Source organism: Manis javanica, chromosome 2, assembly GCF_040802235.1.
Source record: "Manis javanica isolate MJ-LG chromosome 2, MJ_LKY, whole genome shotgun sequence".
In the NCBI taxonomy this organism is placed as follows: Eukaryota; Metazoa; Chordata; class Mammalia; order Pholidota; family Manidae; genus Manis; species Manis javanica.
The window spans coordinates 50,908,053-50,927,801 of NC_133157.1; the positions used below are offsets into that span (position 1 = coordinate 50,908,053).

The 19,749-nt window shown below is 37.2% G+C and overlaps 1 protein-coding gene across 15 annotated transcripts in view; it reads left to right on the forward strand.

Annotated features, from left to right (window-relative positions):
* BNC2 (basonuclin zinc finger protein 2) overlaps positions 1 to 19,749 on the forward strand; it is a 429,408-nt gene that overhangs the window by 105,640 nt on the left and 304,019 nt on the right. For 10 of the 15 annotated variants that reach the window (XM_073228463.1, XM_073228464.1, XM_073228465.1 and 7 more), the window contains exon 2: positions 19,542 to 19,742. The exons of 2 other annotated variants lie outside the window; for them this stretch is intronic. In XM_073228463.1, the coding sequence (XP_073084564.1) occupies positions 19,542 to 19,742 (201 nt within the window). Of the gene's footprint in view, positions 1 to 12,257; positions 12,367 to 19,541; positions 19,743 to 19,749 lie in introns of those variants that run through there. 3 more of the 15 variants (XM_073228467.1, XM_073228466.1, XM_073228473.1) reach the window with 2 other exon arrangements.

Sequence of the window (19,749 nt, forward strand, 5' to 3'; positions counted from 1 at the left end):
CTTCATTGATCAGTTATTTATATTATAAAGACACAGTCTTAATGTGCCTTCAAGCTGAAGTTTCAGGTGATAATTGTATGTAAAGCAGTAGACTTGGGATTATCTATGTAAAGTGGAATTGCAAGCATTTGAAAATATTGCAGCTTCTAATTTTTTGTAGTAGTTTGTATTTGTTTATCATATTCAGGCACTAGTTAAATAGAATGTAACAAAACAAGAAGAGCCAAGACAACCTACCATCTGAAATGTAATTCCTCCCCATTTAGCTTTTTTTTTTGCCACAAAATGTGACAAGGTGAAGCTTGTTACTTGATCTCTTATTTCTTAAAAGATCAATTTTTCAAAACATTCTTAGAAATCCCACACAGCAGTTAGTTTTATCTTTAGAAAGGAATTTCTGTCACAGTACATTAAAATGGATCTTCTGGCTATCTTATTATACTGAAAATAATTCAAAAATAAACTCATTAAAAATATATAGTATTGTGCTTGGGAGTTCATCTTTTTTTTTTGTCATCCTCATTGCTATCTTATTTTTTATTTTTATTTTTTTTGAGAGGGCATCTCTCATATTTATTGATCAAATGATTGTTAACAACAATAAAATTCTGTATAGGGGACTCAATGCACAATCATTAATCAACCCCAAGCCTAATTCTCAACAGTCTCCAATCTTCTGAAGCATAATGAACAAGTTCTTACATGGTGAACAAGTTCTTACATAGTGAATAAGTTCTTACATGGTGAACAGTGCAAGGGCAGTCATATTACAGAAACTTTCAGTTTTGATCACGCATCATGAACTGTAAACAGTCAAGTCAGGTATGATCATTCATTTGATTTTTATACTTGATTTATATGTGAATCCCACATTTCTTGGGAGTTCATCTTGATTCAATTAATATTTCTAGAAAAATTGTTGACTTTTTATTTGATTACTTGTGTGCTTTCTTGGGTAAATGACTATAATACTTGATATTAATTACTTTTATTTCAAGAAAAATAAATCTATAATGGTAGAGAAACTGAGAGATGGGGAAATTTCTTGCAACGGATTAGAGATGGACTTTTCTGAGAGATCTCATTGCTGATCTCATAGATGTTTTCCTTGAAGGCATTTAGCACTTGTTTGGTGGCGAGATCATGGAGAAAGATTCAGGTCTTTATTTTATATTTTATATTCTTCCACCCAGTACTCCAGTGCTTACAATATTACTAGTTATCTTTAACAAGTTTAAATGCAGAGGGAAAGAGTATTTTATAATAAGTTCAGAGTTCTAGATTTAATTTTGACCTATTCATGTTTTGAATTTTTTCTTTTGCGCTTACCTGAAAAACTTTTTAAATGATACCGAATTGGCACTTTAAAAAGGCATGGTTTAGGAATGACAAATTCGTTCCATCTTGTTGGTGACTTTTGACTGAATGATGATGAATGCTTTGAGGGACTGAGGTGTGTTAAGAGAAAAAAGATTTCTATGTGCCATTAGCAATGCCTTCCCATAGCTCCTCAATGGAATCATGACCTGCGTTTCTCTCCCTAGCATAGAAACTATGAAAAGTTACTGTAATCTTTATTTATCATGTATTCATACATTCAGCCAATTTTCTTAAACATTCATGAATACATGGCAGCTAAACCTGATAATAATACAGAAGTGGAATAGACATGAATTTGCTTTCAAGCCTTGGTGGGTTGAGGGTTTAACTCTTTATTAGCAAAAGTTTGAAACACTAAGCCAGCAGTTTTGGAGAGACTGTTATGGTCCGATTCAGAGAAACTGAGTTCTAAGCAAGAAGGATATTCAGTTGTAGAAATCTGGCAGAATCTTGAGTTTGTGTAAAAGATAGCTTATATTTGCTGATTGGGTATGTCAGGCATTTGGAGGGATGCCCATTCCAATCTTTCATGGATAGATGACACCTTGTCAAATGTATGGCCTGTGTATAACATTTCTGTAGTGCAAGGTGTAGGTAGTATAAGGGAAATGATATGATCAGCTGAGAGATGCATAAAGCCATTTACTATTGGATGAGATGCCAGTCAGGAATAAATTGTAGAGAATCAGGGATAGAGCGTAATTTCAGTGTTTAGACATTTAATAACTCCAAAGAATATTTTTTAGGTAGAAATATTTTAACTATGGTATACATATGTGTAAAATAATCAAGTTATATCTAATGCATACAATGTAGTGTTAGTTTTAGGAGGTCTTTCCTCTACTATTTTTCCGAATGAAGATCTTCAAATTATCATTGACTTCTTCTTTTCCCTGAAAACTAAGGTTCATTTAATTATCAGTTCTTTTAGAACTTTTAAAAAGACAAAATCACTCTATAAATTCTTTGTTCCTTAGTATCACCTGCTTTTGGTCCACATGTTCTTTGATGGACTGTCTATTCTTTGTTAGTGTTTTCCACAGTGTCATGTGTTTAGATGCCTGTGGTATAGACAGATGGAAAACTGACAGACTTCCTTGTTCTTTGAACTTAGATTCTAGGGGATTGTTTGAGTACAACACAAATCTCCTAACTGAATGATCTGCCTCAGATCTCTCTTCCCTTATGTATCTTGCACAGAGTTCTTAGATGAAATACAACTTTTGTTATTTAATTTCTCTGTTTAGAAACAGAGTAAAAGTTTTCAGTAAAAACTTTTTAAAAAGTCTAAAATTTCAAGACCTCTGCAATTTGTATTGTCTTTTTTAAATCTCATCTCTTCATCTACTTAAGGAACAATGCATTCTTAAACTTATTTTTATTCAAGCCTCTCCACCCATTTGGAATGTTCTCTTTGTCCTTTGATATTCTCCTTAGCCCAAGAAATTCAGCTCATATCCCTGTTTTGACCAAATTACTTTTGCTCCTGGAATCATTGTAGCTAATAACACAAGTACTGATTGGTGGCACTTCTACTTTAGCAAGAGAGAGCAGTTAATTTTATCTTTTATTTAACTCATATATTCATATGTGTGTGTGTGTGTGTGTGTGTGTGTGTGTGTGTGTATATATATATATAAAATCTCTCCAACTACACTGTAAGCCAGGTGAAATTAGAGGATCTAACATCTTATGAATGTGAGCACAGTTGAGAACCAGGAAACACAGTTCTTGAGTATCCTAAAGAGATGCACAAAGCATTTCTAAGCTTAGGTGTTGAATTTCTAAGGTAGTTTCTCCCCACATTTTGCTTACAACCTGAATACCCTAAAAGCCTTTTTTGTGTTGTTAATCACTGATACATAAATACTGTTAAAAGTGAGAAAAGAGTACAGAAACATATACAGAGAAAACAGACTTCCCATCCCTGCTTAGGAATAATTTCTGTTTCCAGATTCTTAAGGATATTTCCAGAAATTGCTAAGCCCAATCACAGCACCATTTATCCCCCCACACCAGATTTTTTCTTTTCTTTTTTGACATATATGGTAGTACACTATATTTGCTATATACTCTATATTGTTCTGTATCTGTCTCTTATGCTTTATTTGGAGATGTTCTTTATCTATAGTTACCGCTTTACTTCATTCTTTTTAACAATTGCTTAGTATTCCTTTGGAAAGGTTCACAGTAAAATAAAACAGCAAATTCTGTAAGTGGGAAGAAGGAAGATTAATTAGAGATACAAGAAGCAATTAAAACTACTATAAAAGGATAAAATGATAGACTTTTAAATTTAAACGTAGAGCATTCCCAGAGATTGGCAATCAGACCCCAAGCCCTTAGAAGCCCTAAAGGTATCACTACATATTAACTTGATGTTCAGTATGAAAATTTTAATTGTAAAGAAAGGGATGTCCTGTTTAAAAACATAGGGTGAATATGCAACACCTTTAAGGAAAATTCTTATCTAAAATGGTGAAACTTGAGAGGCAATCCAGGATATCAGAATGAGCACATATTTTGAAATCAGACCAACTTGATATTGAATTCCCACTTACTATTAGACTTGGACCAACTTACTGAACTGTTAGGTTCAGTTTCCTTATTGGTAAATTGAGGATAATAATACCTATCTCATAGGACCTGTGAAGAACACATGAAAACATATTTTACTCTTTCCACACTACCTGGCACATAACAGGTGCTCAATAAAATACAAAGTACCATCCCCCGGACTCTTTGTCTTTCCAGATTGAGTAATTCCATAACAGCTCTGGATACTGAGATCTTACTATAGTTGTCTCTTTTATAACATTTATCACACAGCCTTGTATATATTAAACACTCCAAATTAATGCACTGATGATTTTTGTTCTATAACTCTTAACTTTTTTTCATAGTCTTTACCAAAGTCCTCACATCTTTAGAAGTACAAAGACAGATGCATGATCATATGTACCATGTGAAGATCCCCAACAGCCAAATGCCAGAATCTCAGTTGGTGATGTGCTTGTAAATGTTTAACAACTGGTTCATGGGGTAGTGGATCTCTGATTTGTATAATTTGCTGTTTGTTTTGGTATCAATATTCCCACCATGTCCAATTTCAAGTTACAGTGTGACGTCAGCTGTCTTGAAAATTCCTTAATAGTCAATTCCCAAAAGTCAGGAGAATGAATGACTCTTGGGTACTGCTAGATTCTTAACCCTTCAGGCCAATGCCTTGAACTCTGATATCATAGCAATTTGGTAAACCCAGGCCTCAAAAAATGGCCCAGACACTGCCACTAGCTCCTACTTTGAGTTTGCCTCAGTTTCCTTGTTTTTATAGTGAAGCAGTAGGAATAAATCATTCTTCTAAGCCTTTTTTGCACAGCTTTACAATTCTGCAGATGAGTCTCAGGCTGTGAAGGCTAAGGCTTCTTGTCCTGTATGTTCAAGAAGAATTTTTTTTTAAGTTGTCTGCTGATTAAAAACAATATGTTTGCAACCATTATTACTGAAATAGCTGTCACAAAGTCTGTGCCTAATTATAGCAGAGGCCCTGGATACAGTGACATGTAATGGGTTTACTCACTGATTTTATATATATATATATATATATTACTAAAATATAAGGTTTAGGAAAATGCACAAGGGAGCATAATGCATTTCAGTGTTACTTTTATGAGAAGTAGACATAATAGAAAAAAGTTTTGGTACTTGATATTTTATTTAAATATGACTTTCATTTACGTGTGAATGAATTCTTCATATACATATGCCAGTGTAGTATATGAGGAATGACAGAGTGAGGTCTTCAATGGCTGAGAGCCAGAGGTCACAGCTCCCAGGGCTATAGTGGCCAGCCAAGTGATGGAATTGAGGGAAACAGGTGGGTGTAATACAAGGTGGGATATTATATATGAATAATAAAATAGTTTAATACAAAGGGACTATCTCAGACTGTGCCCACCTGAGAGTACAGACTAAGTAGAGTAGCTTCTGCACCACTGCAGTGGAATATTGTCATGAAGGGACACAGGTTTCTATTGACAAGTCTTTAGTTCCTTGACACTCCACCCTTTGCTTCTTCCCACCCATCTCCAGAAGCAGGAAGTCCATAGTTTAATTTACAATTTCTTGATTTTTTTTTTACATGTTGCCCAATAATTAAACAGGCATACACACTCATATACATTCATGTAGGAAGCCAAACCAAACAAACTTGGCCTGAGGGCCAAACTTTGCTTATGTGCTTCTAGTTTGAAATCTCTCTTTACACACACATACACACACAGCAACTATTTATTGAATGCTTATGTGCTAGGCACTCAGCTAAATCTTCAGTACTAATCAAAATACTTAATCATCACAGCAATTTGGTGAACTAGTATTATTTCCTTTTTATAGATGAGGAATTTTGGCACTTAGGCTAAGTAACTTGTCAAGGTCATATGATTGTTAAAAGGTTCTGCAAGTATTCATAACCAGGTTATCTGATTGCAGACTTTAGCACTGGGCAAACCTGATTCCATGGGTGGCTCACCTACACAGGCTGTCAGCACACACACAAAACCAATAACTGAATGTAGGGGGTGGATATTAGCTCACTGTGTTCAGGGATGCAGTTTGTGCATGTGTGCTTGTTGTGATAAAGCACTGGAATGCTACCTGCTTTCACACTTCATAAGCCTTTTCTGATAAAGCTCAGTGAGGCTGGTGTACACATTTCACAGAGAGTTTATATTTCTCTTTTTCACAAACTAGACATCCTGAGCTTTGGGGCCAACATTGTCTCTGTCCAAGGGCAAAAGTTCTCTCTCTTCTTCTTGCCGTATTTAAACCCCACCCATGGAAATGCTCCAAGGCCTGAGTGATGATCACTTCCTCTGGGCAAGGGTATGAAGAATAAAAGTAAATCTAGCAAGAGGAGTAAATCCCAAAAGACAGAGATAAGTACTTGAGGTCAGAGACTGTGCCTTTTGTAATTTGTCTACATACCAAACTCATTAATATGAATAATCATCTTAGCCCTTAGTGGCTGTAGTAGCAAAAGTAATTAAAGAAGAGTCTTGTGTTATATTTTTGCATCAACTCCTCATTATTTCTAAGATTTGGGGAGATCTCTGAGAAAGTGATGTGAAATCAGGTGTCTCCCTTGTTTTTCCTTTATTTCCACTTCTGTTTTCTACTCACATAAAATGTTTTCAATGTTAAAAACTCCAGCTTTATAGGGGTAAAATTTTAGGACTCTAGAAAGAAAAATGAAAACCATATGCAAAAATCTACATATATATCTGTTTAGGGTTTTCCCCTGGGAGATTTGGGAACAGCATTAGACACTATAAACTTCTTTACGGTTTATTCACTTGGTGTGGAATGGGAGAGAAAAAAAAGAGCCAATCCCTCTGGCAGTATTCTTCTCAACACTGTATACCCGTCATGTGAATGGAGAGAACCCAAAACCTTCACTTTCAGAACTGTATCTCAGCCCCTGGCTCCTGGAGAAAACCAGTGTGGTTCAGATGTGGGATGGGAGGAGCGGTTTGCATTGGCCTGGCCTCATGTGTGTTTGGGGCTGGAGCACACTTGGCTGTGGGTTACAGATGCTTGCTTTCCAGTATTAATGTGGCCAGCATGTGAAACCATGGCACCCACAATACTACACAAAGGCTCACGCCTCTGATAGTTTGGGAAATATCTCCCAGCTGAAGAATTCCTTCACGAAGGGCTGGAATACATTCCTGAACAGAAGGTCCTTTTTCAGAGGGGTGGAACCAAGAAAGAGATCCTAATGATACTGAACTGGGCACTAGGATCTGTCTCATGCTGTATCTATAGTTTTGGGAGCTTGAAATGAAAATAGAAAAAAAGAAATGCTACTCCTAATTTGAGATTGCTAAATGCTCAATTCCATGCTGTGCATTTAGCAGAAAGCTTGTAGGCTCAAGCTATTGTATAGTTTTTTTGAGATGTTCAGTGAAAACTATTATGGTGGTTGTCATCTGGCCTAATTGAGGATGTGTTCATGATGTTTCCACCAATTTTTATTTCCCTGAGCAGTCTGCAAAGTTGGTAAGACCAGAGAAAACTATATAGAAGAGAAAGGAAATGAGCATGGGGTTGGGTGGTGCTTTTATTTGTCAATTCCATGACCAAGACTCTTTACAGGGCACAGAAACTTTTGTCCCTCCTCACATGTAAGGCCAGTGCTTCCTTCTGACAGCACACTGGAGAGAGCTGGGCTATTTCCATGCCCCATTCAGTGAGTGCATTCTTTCAGCTTTTCACATTCAGGCACAATTTGTAGTGAAACAGTAGTTTGTAAGTATTCAGAAGTTAGTTTATTGACTCTTCTTGCACTTTTGAGCTCCTAATAAATAATTTATTAGTCTGATGGATATGTGGCAACCTAACTATGGGATATGAAATATGCACTGTTTTTCTAATACACTGTAGGGAGATCTGTTTATAAAGTATTTAGTATTGGTTTTATAATGCACTGTTGACATCAGGTGACCACGAAGCTCAAAGATCCATCTCATTTGGCCTACAGTATTAATGGTGCTTTATAAAGCTCTATGACAGGTCACTTAGACAGTGGTCCTCACAGAAAGGACTCTGTTAGGAAGGCAAGCTGTAGCGACTGCTAGCACAATGGGTGAATGCCTTTGTCCAAGTCCCTGAGGTGACTCATAGGCAGTTGCTGATGTTGGCCAGGTGATGGAACTCATCAATTCTGGGTTCTCTGGAGGGATTTTGAACTGAGAGTGCCCAGTTCTGCTAATGCAGCTCTCACTTATTGTGCAGAGAGTTGGTGTGATTTTGGACCACAGTTGCAGTTCTGGAGATGAATCAAGCTGTAAGGAGTGGAACTGAGCTCCTCTCGGTTTCACCTTATGTTTGTTAAGGAGATGACATTCTTCCACATCTCCTACTGCATAAAGCTATTTGATATTTTGCTTTGGGGAATTTCATTAGCCAAGAATAAGTTCATAGACATTCTAAAACACTATATAGTAAACACTTAAATTGGGGAACATCTAAATAAAGGTAATGTAATTCCATCCAAAAATTAATTCTTAGTGTTTTACTTTGTGTATGAAAACCATGTACTATAGGAATGCCTTACAAAGCAGTGATTAACAGTATACTGTTGCCTATTAGGATGTACACTTTCTTGAGCCTATTCTGTTGCTTGTAATTTCTCATGATGTTTTGGGAACCAAGGCTGAGGACTTTCTGTTGTTTGTAATTTCTTTTATTCATTTCTCATTGATCCAGAGTTTCAAGTTTCATTTATCCTCTCTAAATTGGACCAAACCCTTTCTATTCTCTGTTAGTCCTTGATTTCATGTGGTCTTTGTCTCTCTTAGCAAGTGACCTCATCTTCTCCAAGATGATTTCTTTTGTGTAGCTATCATTTATTGAGCATTTACTATGTGTTAAGCACTCTGTTAGCCCCCAGATTACCAAATATAGATTAAACTCTACCCCTTTCAACAAGTGTACAGTTCAGTGGCAGAGCTGGTAGGAAGTTGGCATTCTGACTCTATATAACTACTCTATATTTTTGAACCACAGAATTTTTTTTATATCTCTTACCTTTGGTTTCTAAGAAATATTTTTTCTTCTACCTTCAGGGGCACCCTTTTCATTTGTGCTGTTGATCACATTCTCTCCTAGGACCCTTTTATATCATTTTCCCTCTGGCTTAGCTCTTCAATATCCTATTCTTTGCTGGCTTTGTCCCCTTTTGCCTATAATAGACTCTTTTTTTTTCCCCTGAAGTGAAAAACAAACCATCAACACACTCACACAACTTTTCCCAGGCTTTGCAAACTTTTTGAACTACCCTTATTTTACTTCACTTGCTTGCTTTGTTTTCAAAAAAGTATTTTGTCTTTTCTGCTACCTTGTTAATAATTTGCTTACTTAACTCCTTCATAATCTGGATTCTGTAACTTCTGTACCTGTCCACTCTCTTAAGATGACAGTATATAATTATAAACTGTTGCAACCACAAATAAATATATATGAGGAATCGTATGGCATACACTCATTTACCTAAGCTTAAGAGCTGATCATATACAAATACATCTGAAGTCCCAGGTTACCATTGCAGTTATGCTGCACACTGCCATTCCCTCTACCCAATCCTCACCCCCATCCTCAGGCATTATTCTGATTTTGGTATTTATTGTTTCCATGCATTTTATTTTGCTGCTACTATATTTACTACTACCTACCCTCAAACTTGGTTTTACTAAAAAATAGCATTGTTTTTAGAACATTTAAAACTCTAACTATCTTGCCACTGTGAACTCGTAACTTGTCATTCAGAACATTGGACAAACATTATGCTCCTGTTACCACTGCTCCTTCTGTTTTCCTCCTTGGTAACCCTGGGAATCCCTCAAGATGCTAACTTTGGCCACCACCTTTTACCTCTTGTGTCACCTATCTATAGGTAACTCCCCGATCTGTCAACTCCAATGTCAATTTGTTTTCTGAACATTTCTAGTTACCTAGTCACCAGCACAATCTGCTGTTCCCCCAGACTGAGCTCCCTGTATATTCCCCAAAACTAGTTTATTCTGTTTCTGTTGATAGTGCTACCATTTTCCCATTCTCAGAGTACTAGTGCTTTAGTGTCATCTTTCACTCTTCTCATTTGTTACCCACATCTTACCAGTCATTGTCCCCTAGGTTTTATCTCCATTTTATGTCTTGCTCTTTTTCCCCTTCCTGATTGCCCATCATCATTTTATCCAGATTACTTCAATAGCTTCCTAATGAGTGTCCTTGCTTCTGCCTTTTCACACTTCAGTCTGTCTGTCTTGCTGTTGCCAGATAAACCATAGAGTACAGTAATGATCAGACCTTGTTGCCGCTGAGAAGCTTGCCAGAAGTTTTGACTTCTGGTAGATAACAGGATAAATAGCAATTCTTTGTAGTGGAGTTTAGGATGCTTCCAGTTATAATAGTTTCTATTGACTAGTGCATCTCTTTCATTCCTCTTTGCTCTGCTAAGATCCTACCTTATATTCTCAACAAATTGGGTGACCTCTTTAGGATTATTATTGGTTCCTTAGCACAAATTCTGACTTAGCTTAGAAATTTTCTCTTACTGTACTGACTGGAAGTATCTCCTTTTTGAGCCGTATAGGATTCTACTGCTTCCTGTCTTACCACATTCTGTTTTATTAAGGTTGTTTTTGTGCATGGCTAATCTCCAGTACTAGATTGTAAACTTCTTGTGAGCAAAGACTGGATCTTAACTTTAATGCTTTCCACCCCTTCTTGTACTTTGCCAGTAGGGCTTTGTGGCAAGTAGGGCTTTGATCTGTATTCCCTAACTGCGGCCAAAAAGTTTGAAATGAAGAAAAGGGACTGAGAATCTGAGCTAGTCCAGGTAAAAGTATATCCCTTATCAATTAGCAGATTATTCAGTTGTTCCCACTTTGTTGCTTCTGTTCTTGCCAGGGTTTGTTTACTTAATGGTTGGCTGCTGTCCGAGACACCATAAAGCTTAAAACATGGTTGGGTAGTCAGAAGAGTATGCTATACTTGCAATTAAAAAAAAATCTGTCTTGATGTACTTTGTGTCTCTAATACTGTCTGTAGGATATGTGTAATTTCCTCTCCAGACTCTTAGCAGGCACACTGTATGTCCACCCCAAATTACGCACCCCCAAATAGCCATAATTATAAATCAGAGGAAGGCTCAGTGAGCAAGACTGGCAAGCATGTTTCAGGACCCCATTATTTATAGGGCTGGTACTTCTCAAGTTGAGGTATGATGTTTTCCATTTTAGCAGCCTGAGTACACTTCACACTCTCGCATTGCCTAGTTAAGGCATCTCTCACCTAATTACGCTTTCTCCCACTCTTTCACCATCTTTCACATTCATCCTCATTCTGTTAAACCCAGATACTTAACTTGATGCCTAGCACTTCTTACCTCTGATGAAATTGTTGCAAGCAGTACATTAGTGGCAGTTATTTGAATGTTTTTTCATTGTGGTAAAGTTCTGTCCCTTCCGTTTTTCTCTCCTGTCCCTCATTATTTTTTCTTTTCCTGCCCTTTTCTAATCTTTCACGTAGTTCTGATTTACTGTTATTATTATTTTTATTAGTACTGTTAACAGTAGCAGTAAACTTTTAGAACTGAAGTATAATATGCATACAGAAAAGTGCACAAAATCCTAAGTTATATAAAGCTTGATGAATTTTTACAAAGTGATTATACTCCAAACCACCAAGTAAATGGAGATATAGAACATTACCTAGACTTCAGAAGCCTTCCTAGCTTCTCTCAGAGCCACCAACTCCCCACCAAAGGTCATCACTATTCAGACCTAAGCTACCTCTTAATTCTTCCTGTTTTGAACTTGATATTATGAGAGTTTCTGGCATCTTCTAGGTTTCTTAATTTTGGAAACCATCTCCAAGTTCATTCAAATTTACTCTGTTTGACCATCTTTCCAATAGAAAATAGTCTCTGATTTTTCCAAAGATTTTGGAACTTGAAATATACTGGTATTTCACTTTTTAAGTTTGTTTTTTAGGTTTGTGAATTGCATATAAGGTGGTGCCATCAATAGAGTTGCCTTTTTCGGTGACTCCAAAAGCAGGGTTGGATTTCCTGGGTGTCTGTGAATCTCAGTCTTCCTTCCTGCTAGGGATTTAAACTATTATGATGTCTTCACCGGGCTGCAAGCTTCTCAGTCTACAGACTTTAGAAGGAAGCAAATAAAAAAATTAATACTATCTTTATAATGTTCACAACTTTTTGTGGTCATACTAAGTTAATTTCGTACTGAATATTCCCAGCCTGTTTTTTTTTCATACTCTTTTAAGGAGACTTACCACTGTTTTTTTTCCTCTAGAAGATCTTCTAATGAAACATTGACTTTACATCATGGTAAAAAGAAATGATTGTCACTTGAGCCGAGAGAAGATGAGTACAGTCACTTTCTGTTTTTAAACCAAAACAGAGTAGGTAAATGTTTTATCTTTTGGAGGCTTGAGATTCATGCCAACCTCTGATGATTTTGCATCTGCAAATGTCTTGATTCTAAGGATTCATCATTTCCTTAACATTTTATAAACTAATCTGCCACACCCTACCCAAATCTTTTTATTTTTTAAATTTTCATCATATATCAAGGGATTGTGGCATTTGGAAATATCCTTGATGGGTTTCCCTGAAACTGAGCCTCTGATTAGGCTGTCAGCAGATGCCATATCATACTGATTGTTTCAGTTGGTACAGACCCAAGTGTCAACCAGAGTGCTTTCTCCCTTTTGCTACAGAGAGATGAAGCAGTTAGGTAGTATATGCTTACGGGGGATGTTAATGCCACTGTTTGCAGTGATTTAAGCCTGTGTCCTGTTCAGACCTTATTTTAGGAGGCCTGTTACCTCTTTCTTGGTCTGTGGGCCACATACGTTGTTTTCAGTGCATAAGCTTTTCTCCCTTAGTGTAGGTGATCAAATTTTTTTTAGTATAGCCATTATTATTACTATATTTTGTCATGTGCTCTGATGTGGTATTCCTGTCAGTAAACACCAGAGTATTCAGTATTCACAGTGCTTCGGCAAAAAAACCCAAACAAACTAAGCCAAAACTGAAGGCATGCCTGTATGTCTTGTCTACACCTTGGACTATGATCTTGTCCCCTGAAATCTTCAGACTATTCTGGATGAGGTTTCTATATGTTGAAATGCCCAGCCTAGGCTGCCTGAGCCATCTGGAGAAGGTGTAATTGTAAACACAAAGTAACATACATTTTTAAAGCAGACTGTCACAGAGAAGAGATTGAGACTGGCAACCAGAGATGATCAAACATTATTTTTCTTCCTTCATTAGGATCTGTAGAGGTCTTTCACTGCACTTGGAACTAGTTAATCCATGAACTGTTAACCCAAGTTTATGTCCCAAGTTGTAAGAGCATAAGCAGTGGAATAGGTGTCTCCCAAAAGGTAGATTTATAGAAGAAATACAGATGCCTCTGTGAGTTTATTCACACACAAGCAGGAACAAGGTTAGATTCAGTAACTGACATACATGACCATCTTTTAAATCTGGATTAAAGGCTGCTACATTCAGGTTTGGCTAAATCATCTAATAAATTGAAACATGAATAAGAACTGTGAATTAAGAAAGAAAAATCTAGTTTTCTTAACATTAAAGTATGAGGATCCAACTAGTATACTCTAAAAGTTTTTCTCATGATCATCAGACTTTATTGCTGTAGAACACCTGACTATTGAAATGTGTTTTCACCCCTTACAACGCTGGTAATAGAAGGAAATTAGGAACTAGTGGAAAGTGTAGGAGCGTAGGTGTAAATGATAGGTGAATCCTAACTGTGAAGATGAGCACCTGAGATGTGTAGAGATGTATTCATATTAGAACTGTATTGTAAGAGCTACTCTTCAGTCCCTCCTCCTTTCTTTCCCCTAAAACATGCAAAGCAGAGTAGGGTAATATTTCATATTTTTGCGTGGGTGTTTTTGGGTGAACTTTTCACTGCCCTTGCATCAAATTGTATATGTGACTCAAGGGAAAACAGGCAGCTTAGATTATAATATAAATATTCACAAAGGGAAAACTCAGTTGAAATTATTGTTAGATGTACTTTTTCTGTACTCTTTTCTTTATGGCGAGTCAAAAAATCTTCACCCTTAGCTTCACATAGAAAATGAAACTGCACAATAAACTAGGGCTGCCAGGTTTCACAGGGAAAAGGGTTGCTGTCAACTTTTTTCCTCAGGAATATGGAAATTTGGGTGGATTATCTGTTCAGAGGAGGTTTCCTTTATTAATTCTTTTTCCTTTTTCACTTAAGACATCTGTTAACATTTCACACAGCCCAACAGATGTTGCAAAGTAAGTACCATACTTTGTTCTCAAGAAAAATGACATTTCCTCAGTTGGTTCCCCCAACCTCTGTGCCTGGGCCCAGCCTGCTGCGTCTGCATAATTTGCATATACTAAGTTACATACTTTAATGCTATATGAATTTATACCTTCATTATTTTTATACAGTACGGTCTGATCTGATTAGAAACCAGTTTACGTGTTGCTTTAAAGTTGAGAGGGGACATAACATTTAAAAAAATCTTTGAGAATGGCCTCATTCCACATAGAGGATCAGATAGTCATTATTAAACATTTTTTCTATAAAATAAGTGAATTACAAAAGCTTGAGTTGTTTTGCCATAAGGAAGTGCTGATTGTCATGTGATGTGGAGCGTCATTTTTATTATTTTGGCAAGAACAGGGACAGTTTTGTCTTGACAAGCCATTAGATGAATACCAGCATGTGTCACATGAAAAACCACTGATCTTTAACCCAGCTCTGTACTTAACCAAGCCTTGAAAATGAATAGTGAATAAAAGAAGAGCAAAGGCCAGTTTACTGTCATTACAGATTACAGAATCTCTTAACAGCTGCTGAACTGAACCCAGGGAATTCCAGGTATTGTTTCCTGAACCAGCAGAAGTCCTAGAGATCCTTATTAAACTGTGTAGATAAATCATACATTTATTTGATATTTACTCAGGATTTACATTGTTGGAAACATAGCTGGAAAAAATGGAAATCCTTGAGTACTTTCTCCATGTACTAAATGCTTGCCTTTATCACAAACCATATATATTTACATAGAACCGTCTCAATGAGGTTTCCCTGTCCCCAGCTATGGAGCCTATTTGAAGAAAGCAGCATGCTCTTAAAGAATTATTAGTAAATATTAAGAAGAAAAGGGAAAGCACGTTATACTCCCACCCCCCACACCGTACACCATAAAAAAAACAACAACTGACAAACATAGACCCAAAGTCAAATCCTTTGCTCATTTGTTTCTTCAGGTATTCATTGTGGCTGGTGTTTGCATCAACATGTGCCTTTTTTTTTAATGGAGGGAAAAACCTAAACCCAACTCAAAACCCAAATATTGAAAAGATCAGTAACATTTTAAGCAGTCGGTTGTGGGAATTATGCTTACAGAGCTAACAAGAAAGCACACTTTTTTACTCTGCTGGTGGAATTGCATTGTGCCTCCCTGTAGTCTTGTTATCCCATACTAACTGAAATGCAAATTCTTTGCAACTAATTGGGTCTCATTGAAGGTACATGCACAGTATGTAGTTATATGCAAAAAGATTTTAAAAAGTAAAATTTCTCTGTAATTACAATTTTTCATTACTACCCAAGACATTGGCTTATAGTACAGGTTAGTGTATATATATATATATATATGACTAACTTTTTCCCAGATTACTCAAAAACATGAGCTATGAAATGGTAGTAAGCTATGAGTGCAAAAGTTAGGGGGAAAATGTTTATTTACAGCAATCTATAAATTGGATTTTATTAAAGTTCTGTGAAAATAAAGACGGTTTTTTTTTTTTAGTTTAGGATTTAGTATCTTAGAGCCAGTATACCAAAGTCATGTTAGTAGTGTAATCCTTTTCTTGGGACATTTTAAATGTTAAAACATCATAAATATCAGAAATTACTTCCAGAGGCTGTTGTCTTTTTGTTTGTCTCTTCAGTTCTTCAATCTGTTTTAACATTGTAAACAGCATTTTAGGTTCTAACTTTTTGTAGGTGTATTTCTGCTCTATTTTGTGGTGAGGTGGAGGTACTCACATGCCCATAATGTCTTTATTAACTTGGGTGCCATTTATTTCATGGTGTTCATAATTTTCATGGCCCATCTCACTATCAGTAAGTGTGGGAAAGCCAACACAATAGCCCTCAGTATTTGTGATGCTTTAACCTGAAATACTTAGAATCAGGGTAGTAAAAAGCAATTACTGTGGAAGTGATATCTGCCTCCATCATCCTAGATTTAAATAACTTTAATAGACATAATTCCAGACAGTTATCTACACACTATATAGCCAGTGGACAAACTCAGAAGTCAATCTTTGTGCCTTGTTAGGTACATTTTTTATACCTGCATCCTTAGAATGATACAGCTGTCCTGGCTTGACAGAAAATTATCCTAAGATTAAGGACTCTGCATGCTGTATTTGTAAGTGGAATGAATGGTAAGTTGAAGTTGTGTGTTTTGGGGATTTCTAGAAGAGTCAAATTTGTATTTTCTTAACTTGATTTAAAAATGAGTGCTTGAAACTTAAGATTTGCAAGGCACAGCATGTATACATGCTTAAGGTTTGTGTTTTAGTTTACTCAATTATTGATAAATCTGGGTTGTCTTACTGCAATAAAGCTTGTGCTCTTTGTCAACTAGTCTTATAAACTAAAATTTTGATCAAATCCCTTTAGCAGGTGCAGTATCATATGATAGATTTGTTGTGAAAAATTTTAAACCTTAAAAAGATACCCTGGTGCTTTTGAGGCTTGTGCCTTGGTAGTATTATGCAGGTTACATGGCAGACCTGTTTCATAAAGCACAATCTCAAACCGTGATATCTGAAAGAGCTCAGTTTGCCTGTGCTGGGTAGCATTTTGTCAGAAGACTGCTGGCCAGGCAGACCAGATTTGGATGTATTAGCTAGTCAGCCTAATAACTCTGTACAGACTGTATCGATTTTCTAGGAGAGAGTTTATGAACTAAATAAACTTGGGGTTGGTGTCTTAATAAACTGCTTCTCTCAGTATGTCACATTTAGTTACGGAGCTGTGCAGTTTAGGGGGAAAAAAGGCTAATTCTGTTACAGATTGTTCACAGCAGGGTCTCCAAATTAGCCCTTTGTTTTGTAATGCCACCTTGCTTGGGCTCGCTTTGAGCACATTTCTCAGTTTTGCCCTAATGAGTTGCAACACTGATAATGTGGCTGATGATCTTTCATTGATTTCACTATCACTTGCTTGTCTGGTAATTGATCCGTTGCTGAGCCTCTAGTTAATTATATCGGCTTTGACATGGCCCGGTCCAAGGGGAATTTCAAGTCTTGCAGAATAACAGTTTTAATAAAAGAGTCTATTACTGCAGGTGCTTGCTGCTGCATGCCAGTTGATTTTTGTGTGTTGTGTGTGTGTGCGTGTGTGGTGGTGGTGGTGGTGATGTTGGTTGGTGGAGGGAGATACCTGGGAAAGAAGAAGACTGCAGGACTGAAAGAAAGAAGGTGTGGGGGCTGGAAGAAGAGGAAGAGGGAGTGAAGCAGAGAGGAAGACAGGAGGAGGGGGAGCGAAAGAGGAAGAGCCGGAGACCAAGAGGCAGTCGAGAGAGAACACGCACACGCACAGGCAAAGCGATACAACAGAGCCTGCGAGGAGGGAGGAGGAAGCCTGCTATTGACAGTGTCCTTAAGCCTCCCACAAATAACAGCCATTAGTGGGAAGGTCAGGAGCTGAGCAGGCAGCTTGACTGAGGCACTGAGTGCCACTTCAGAAATCAAGAGGCTAGCAAATTTTAGAGGGAGTTTAAGTGGGTAATAGCTAGCTGTAAAGGTACAGTCGCTGTTGACAATTGACTCGGAGGGGCTTTTTCCTGCTCCCCCCTCAAGAATATTTTTATTGACCACAGGTGGACTTCATATATTTTAAGGCAACAATTCTTTGGGTTCTTGCTTGTTTCTTCTCAGATATTGAATTTGCTGCTTTTGAGACTTTTTTGTGCCTAATGGTGGTGAACTGGAGGCAAGTTTAACAGAAAAGCTTTCAGGAGATGTCGGTTCTAGAGGGGAAGGCACATTTGTGTCAACATAGTGTACGTTTTCTCATCTTTTCTCATTGTCCACTAATGACACAGAGCTGCCATTGAAGCTCTTTTCTGTTTGTTTTGTTGTTTCAGAGAGTAAGGTTTATTGTTATTCTTGAGTTAAGAAGGAGCAAGGAGAGTGGTACATTTGTCCTTGATATTTGTAGGTGGTTGAAGATTAATGTTCCTTACATTTTAAGTTTAGGAAAGATGGCTTTTTCCTGCTGACTACTTTTATGATATGACATGAATTTAGCTTTCCATTTTGAAGTGACTGTTTATGTACAGTGCATTTTCTTCAGTTCTGCTTTTCCATAAGGTAGATAAATGCTATCTAATAAATAGATTGTTTTAGTTTAAAACTGGTTTAATTAAAAATATGGCATGCTACCGAGGTTATATTTTACCAGGCAGGAAAATGTTACAGAGTTGTCCATAGAGATCTTGAATGAAAATTGGAGTTTTTGTATTCATTACTTCTTGCCTGAAATGGGACAGGCTTTCTTTCTTCATCTTTTTCTTTTTTATGATATGAAAGGATATTGTAGATGTTTCATCCAGAAACTTTAACAAAGGATTTTTTTTCTACTTTTGAGCTTTAGGCAAAGCTACACTTTCTTCCTTTGCCATTCAGTTTCTTGTTACTTAACATCCAATTTAGTAATTAATGACCTGAGGAACTGGATATGAAATAGTATTTGTATTTATTTAGCAAATATTTATTGTGATCTTCTATCTTCAAAAAACTGCTCTGTTTATTTATTTATTTTTTGAGTGTAAGGTCAGGGCTATATGTATATTATTTTCTCTAGGAGTTTATATGTGGTTATAAATAGCCCAGCACATACTATATGACTTTTAGGAGCTGACATTTAGACAACACTGAGTCAACTTTATAAATTCTCTTACAGCTGAATATTTTTCTTTCTTCCAGTGCAATTAGAAAATAAATGTTTAAACACAGTGGTTTACAAATGTTAAAGACTGATGTCAAATACTGCATATCATGCCCAAAAGCATTGTTGGGAAAAATTCCCTGGGATGGGCCCCAGCCTCTTGCTCTGTGCGGTCGGTCTCTGATCATGGTGCTGCTTGGAGTGTGCATAAGTATGTGTCTCTGTGTGTCTGGAGAGGGGTTAGTGCAGGGTGTCATTTGGTGCCTGACAGTGGAACAGTGCAGTTGACTCTTAGCTCTGCTATCCAATGACATGCAGTGGCTGAGAGTTTGAAGCTGATGGTTGGGTCTCCAGTGCTGCCTGTACACCTGACAGGCAGCTGTTAAACCGAGCAAAGGCAAGCTCGGGGAGTCACAATCTATGCATAAATGATAGGGGTATCTGTGCAGAAGGTGCGAAAGAAGCTCTGGCCCCCTCCCTCCCCCAAATCTCCCCCTTCCCAAATGAAATGCACAGTTCAGCCAGCTTCTTAACTACACTACACTCCTGCTACTGGCTGCCAAGAGGCTCAAAAAATCCACCTTCACTTTTCAGTCAGAAGAGGCAGAAGTGGATGTGAGAGAAAGAGAGACACAGAGAGACAGAGAGCCAAAGAGGGCAAGAGACTTGACTTTAAGAGACTCCTGTACTGACACCTCCATGCAGTTCGGAACCAGAACGACTACGGCTGAACCAGGGTTCATGGGGACATGGCAAAACGCTGATACTAACCTCTTGTTCAGAATGTCCCAACAGGTAAGTT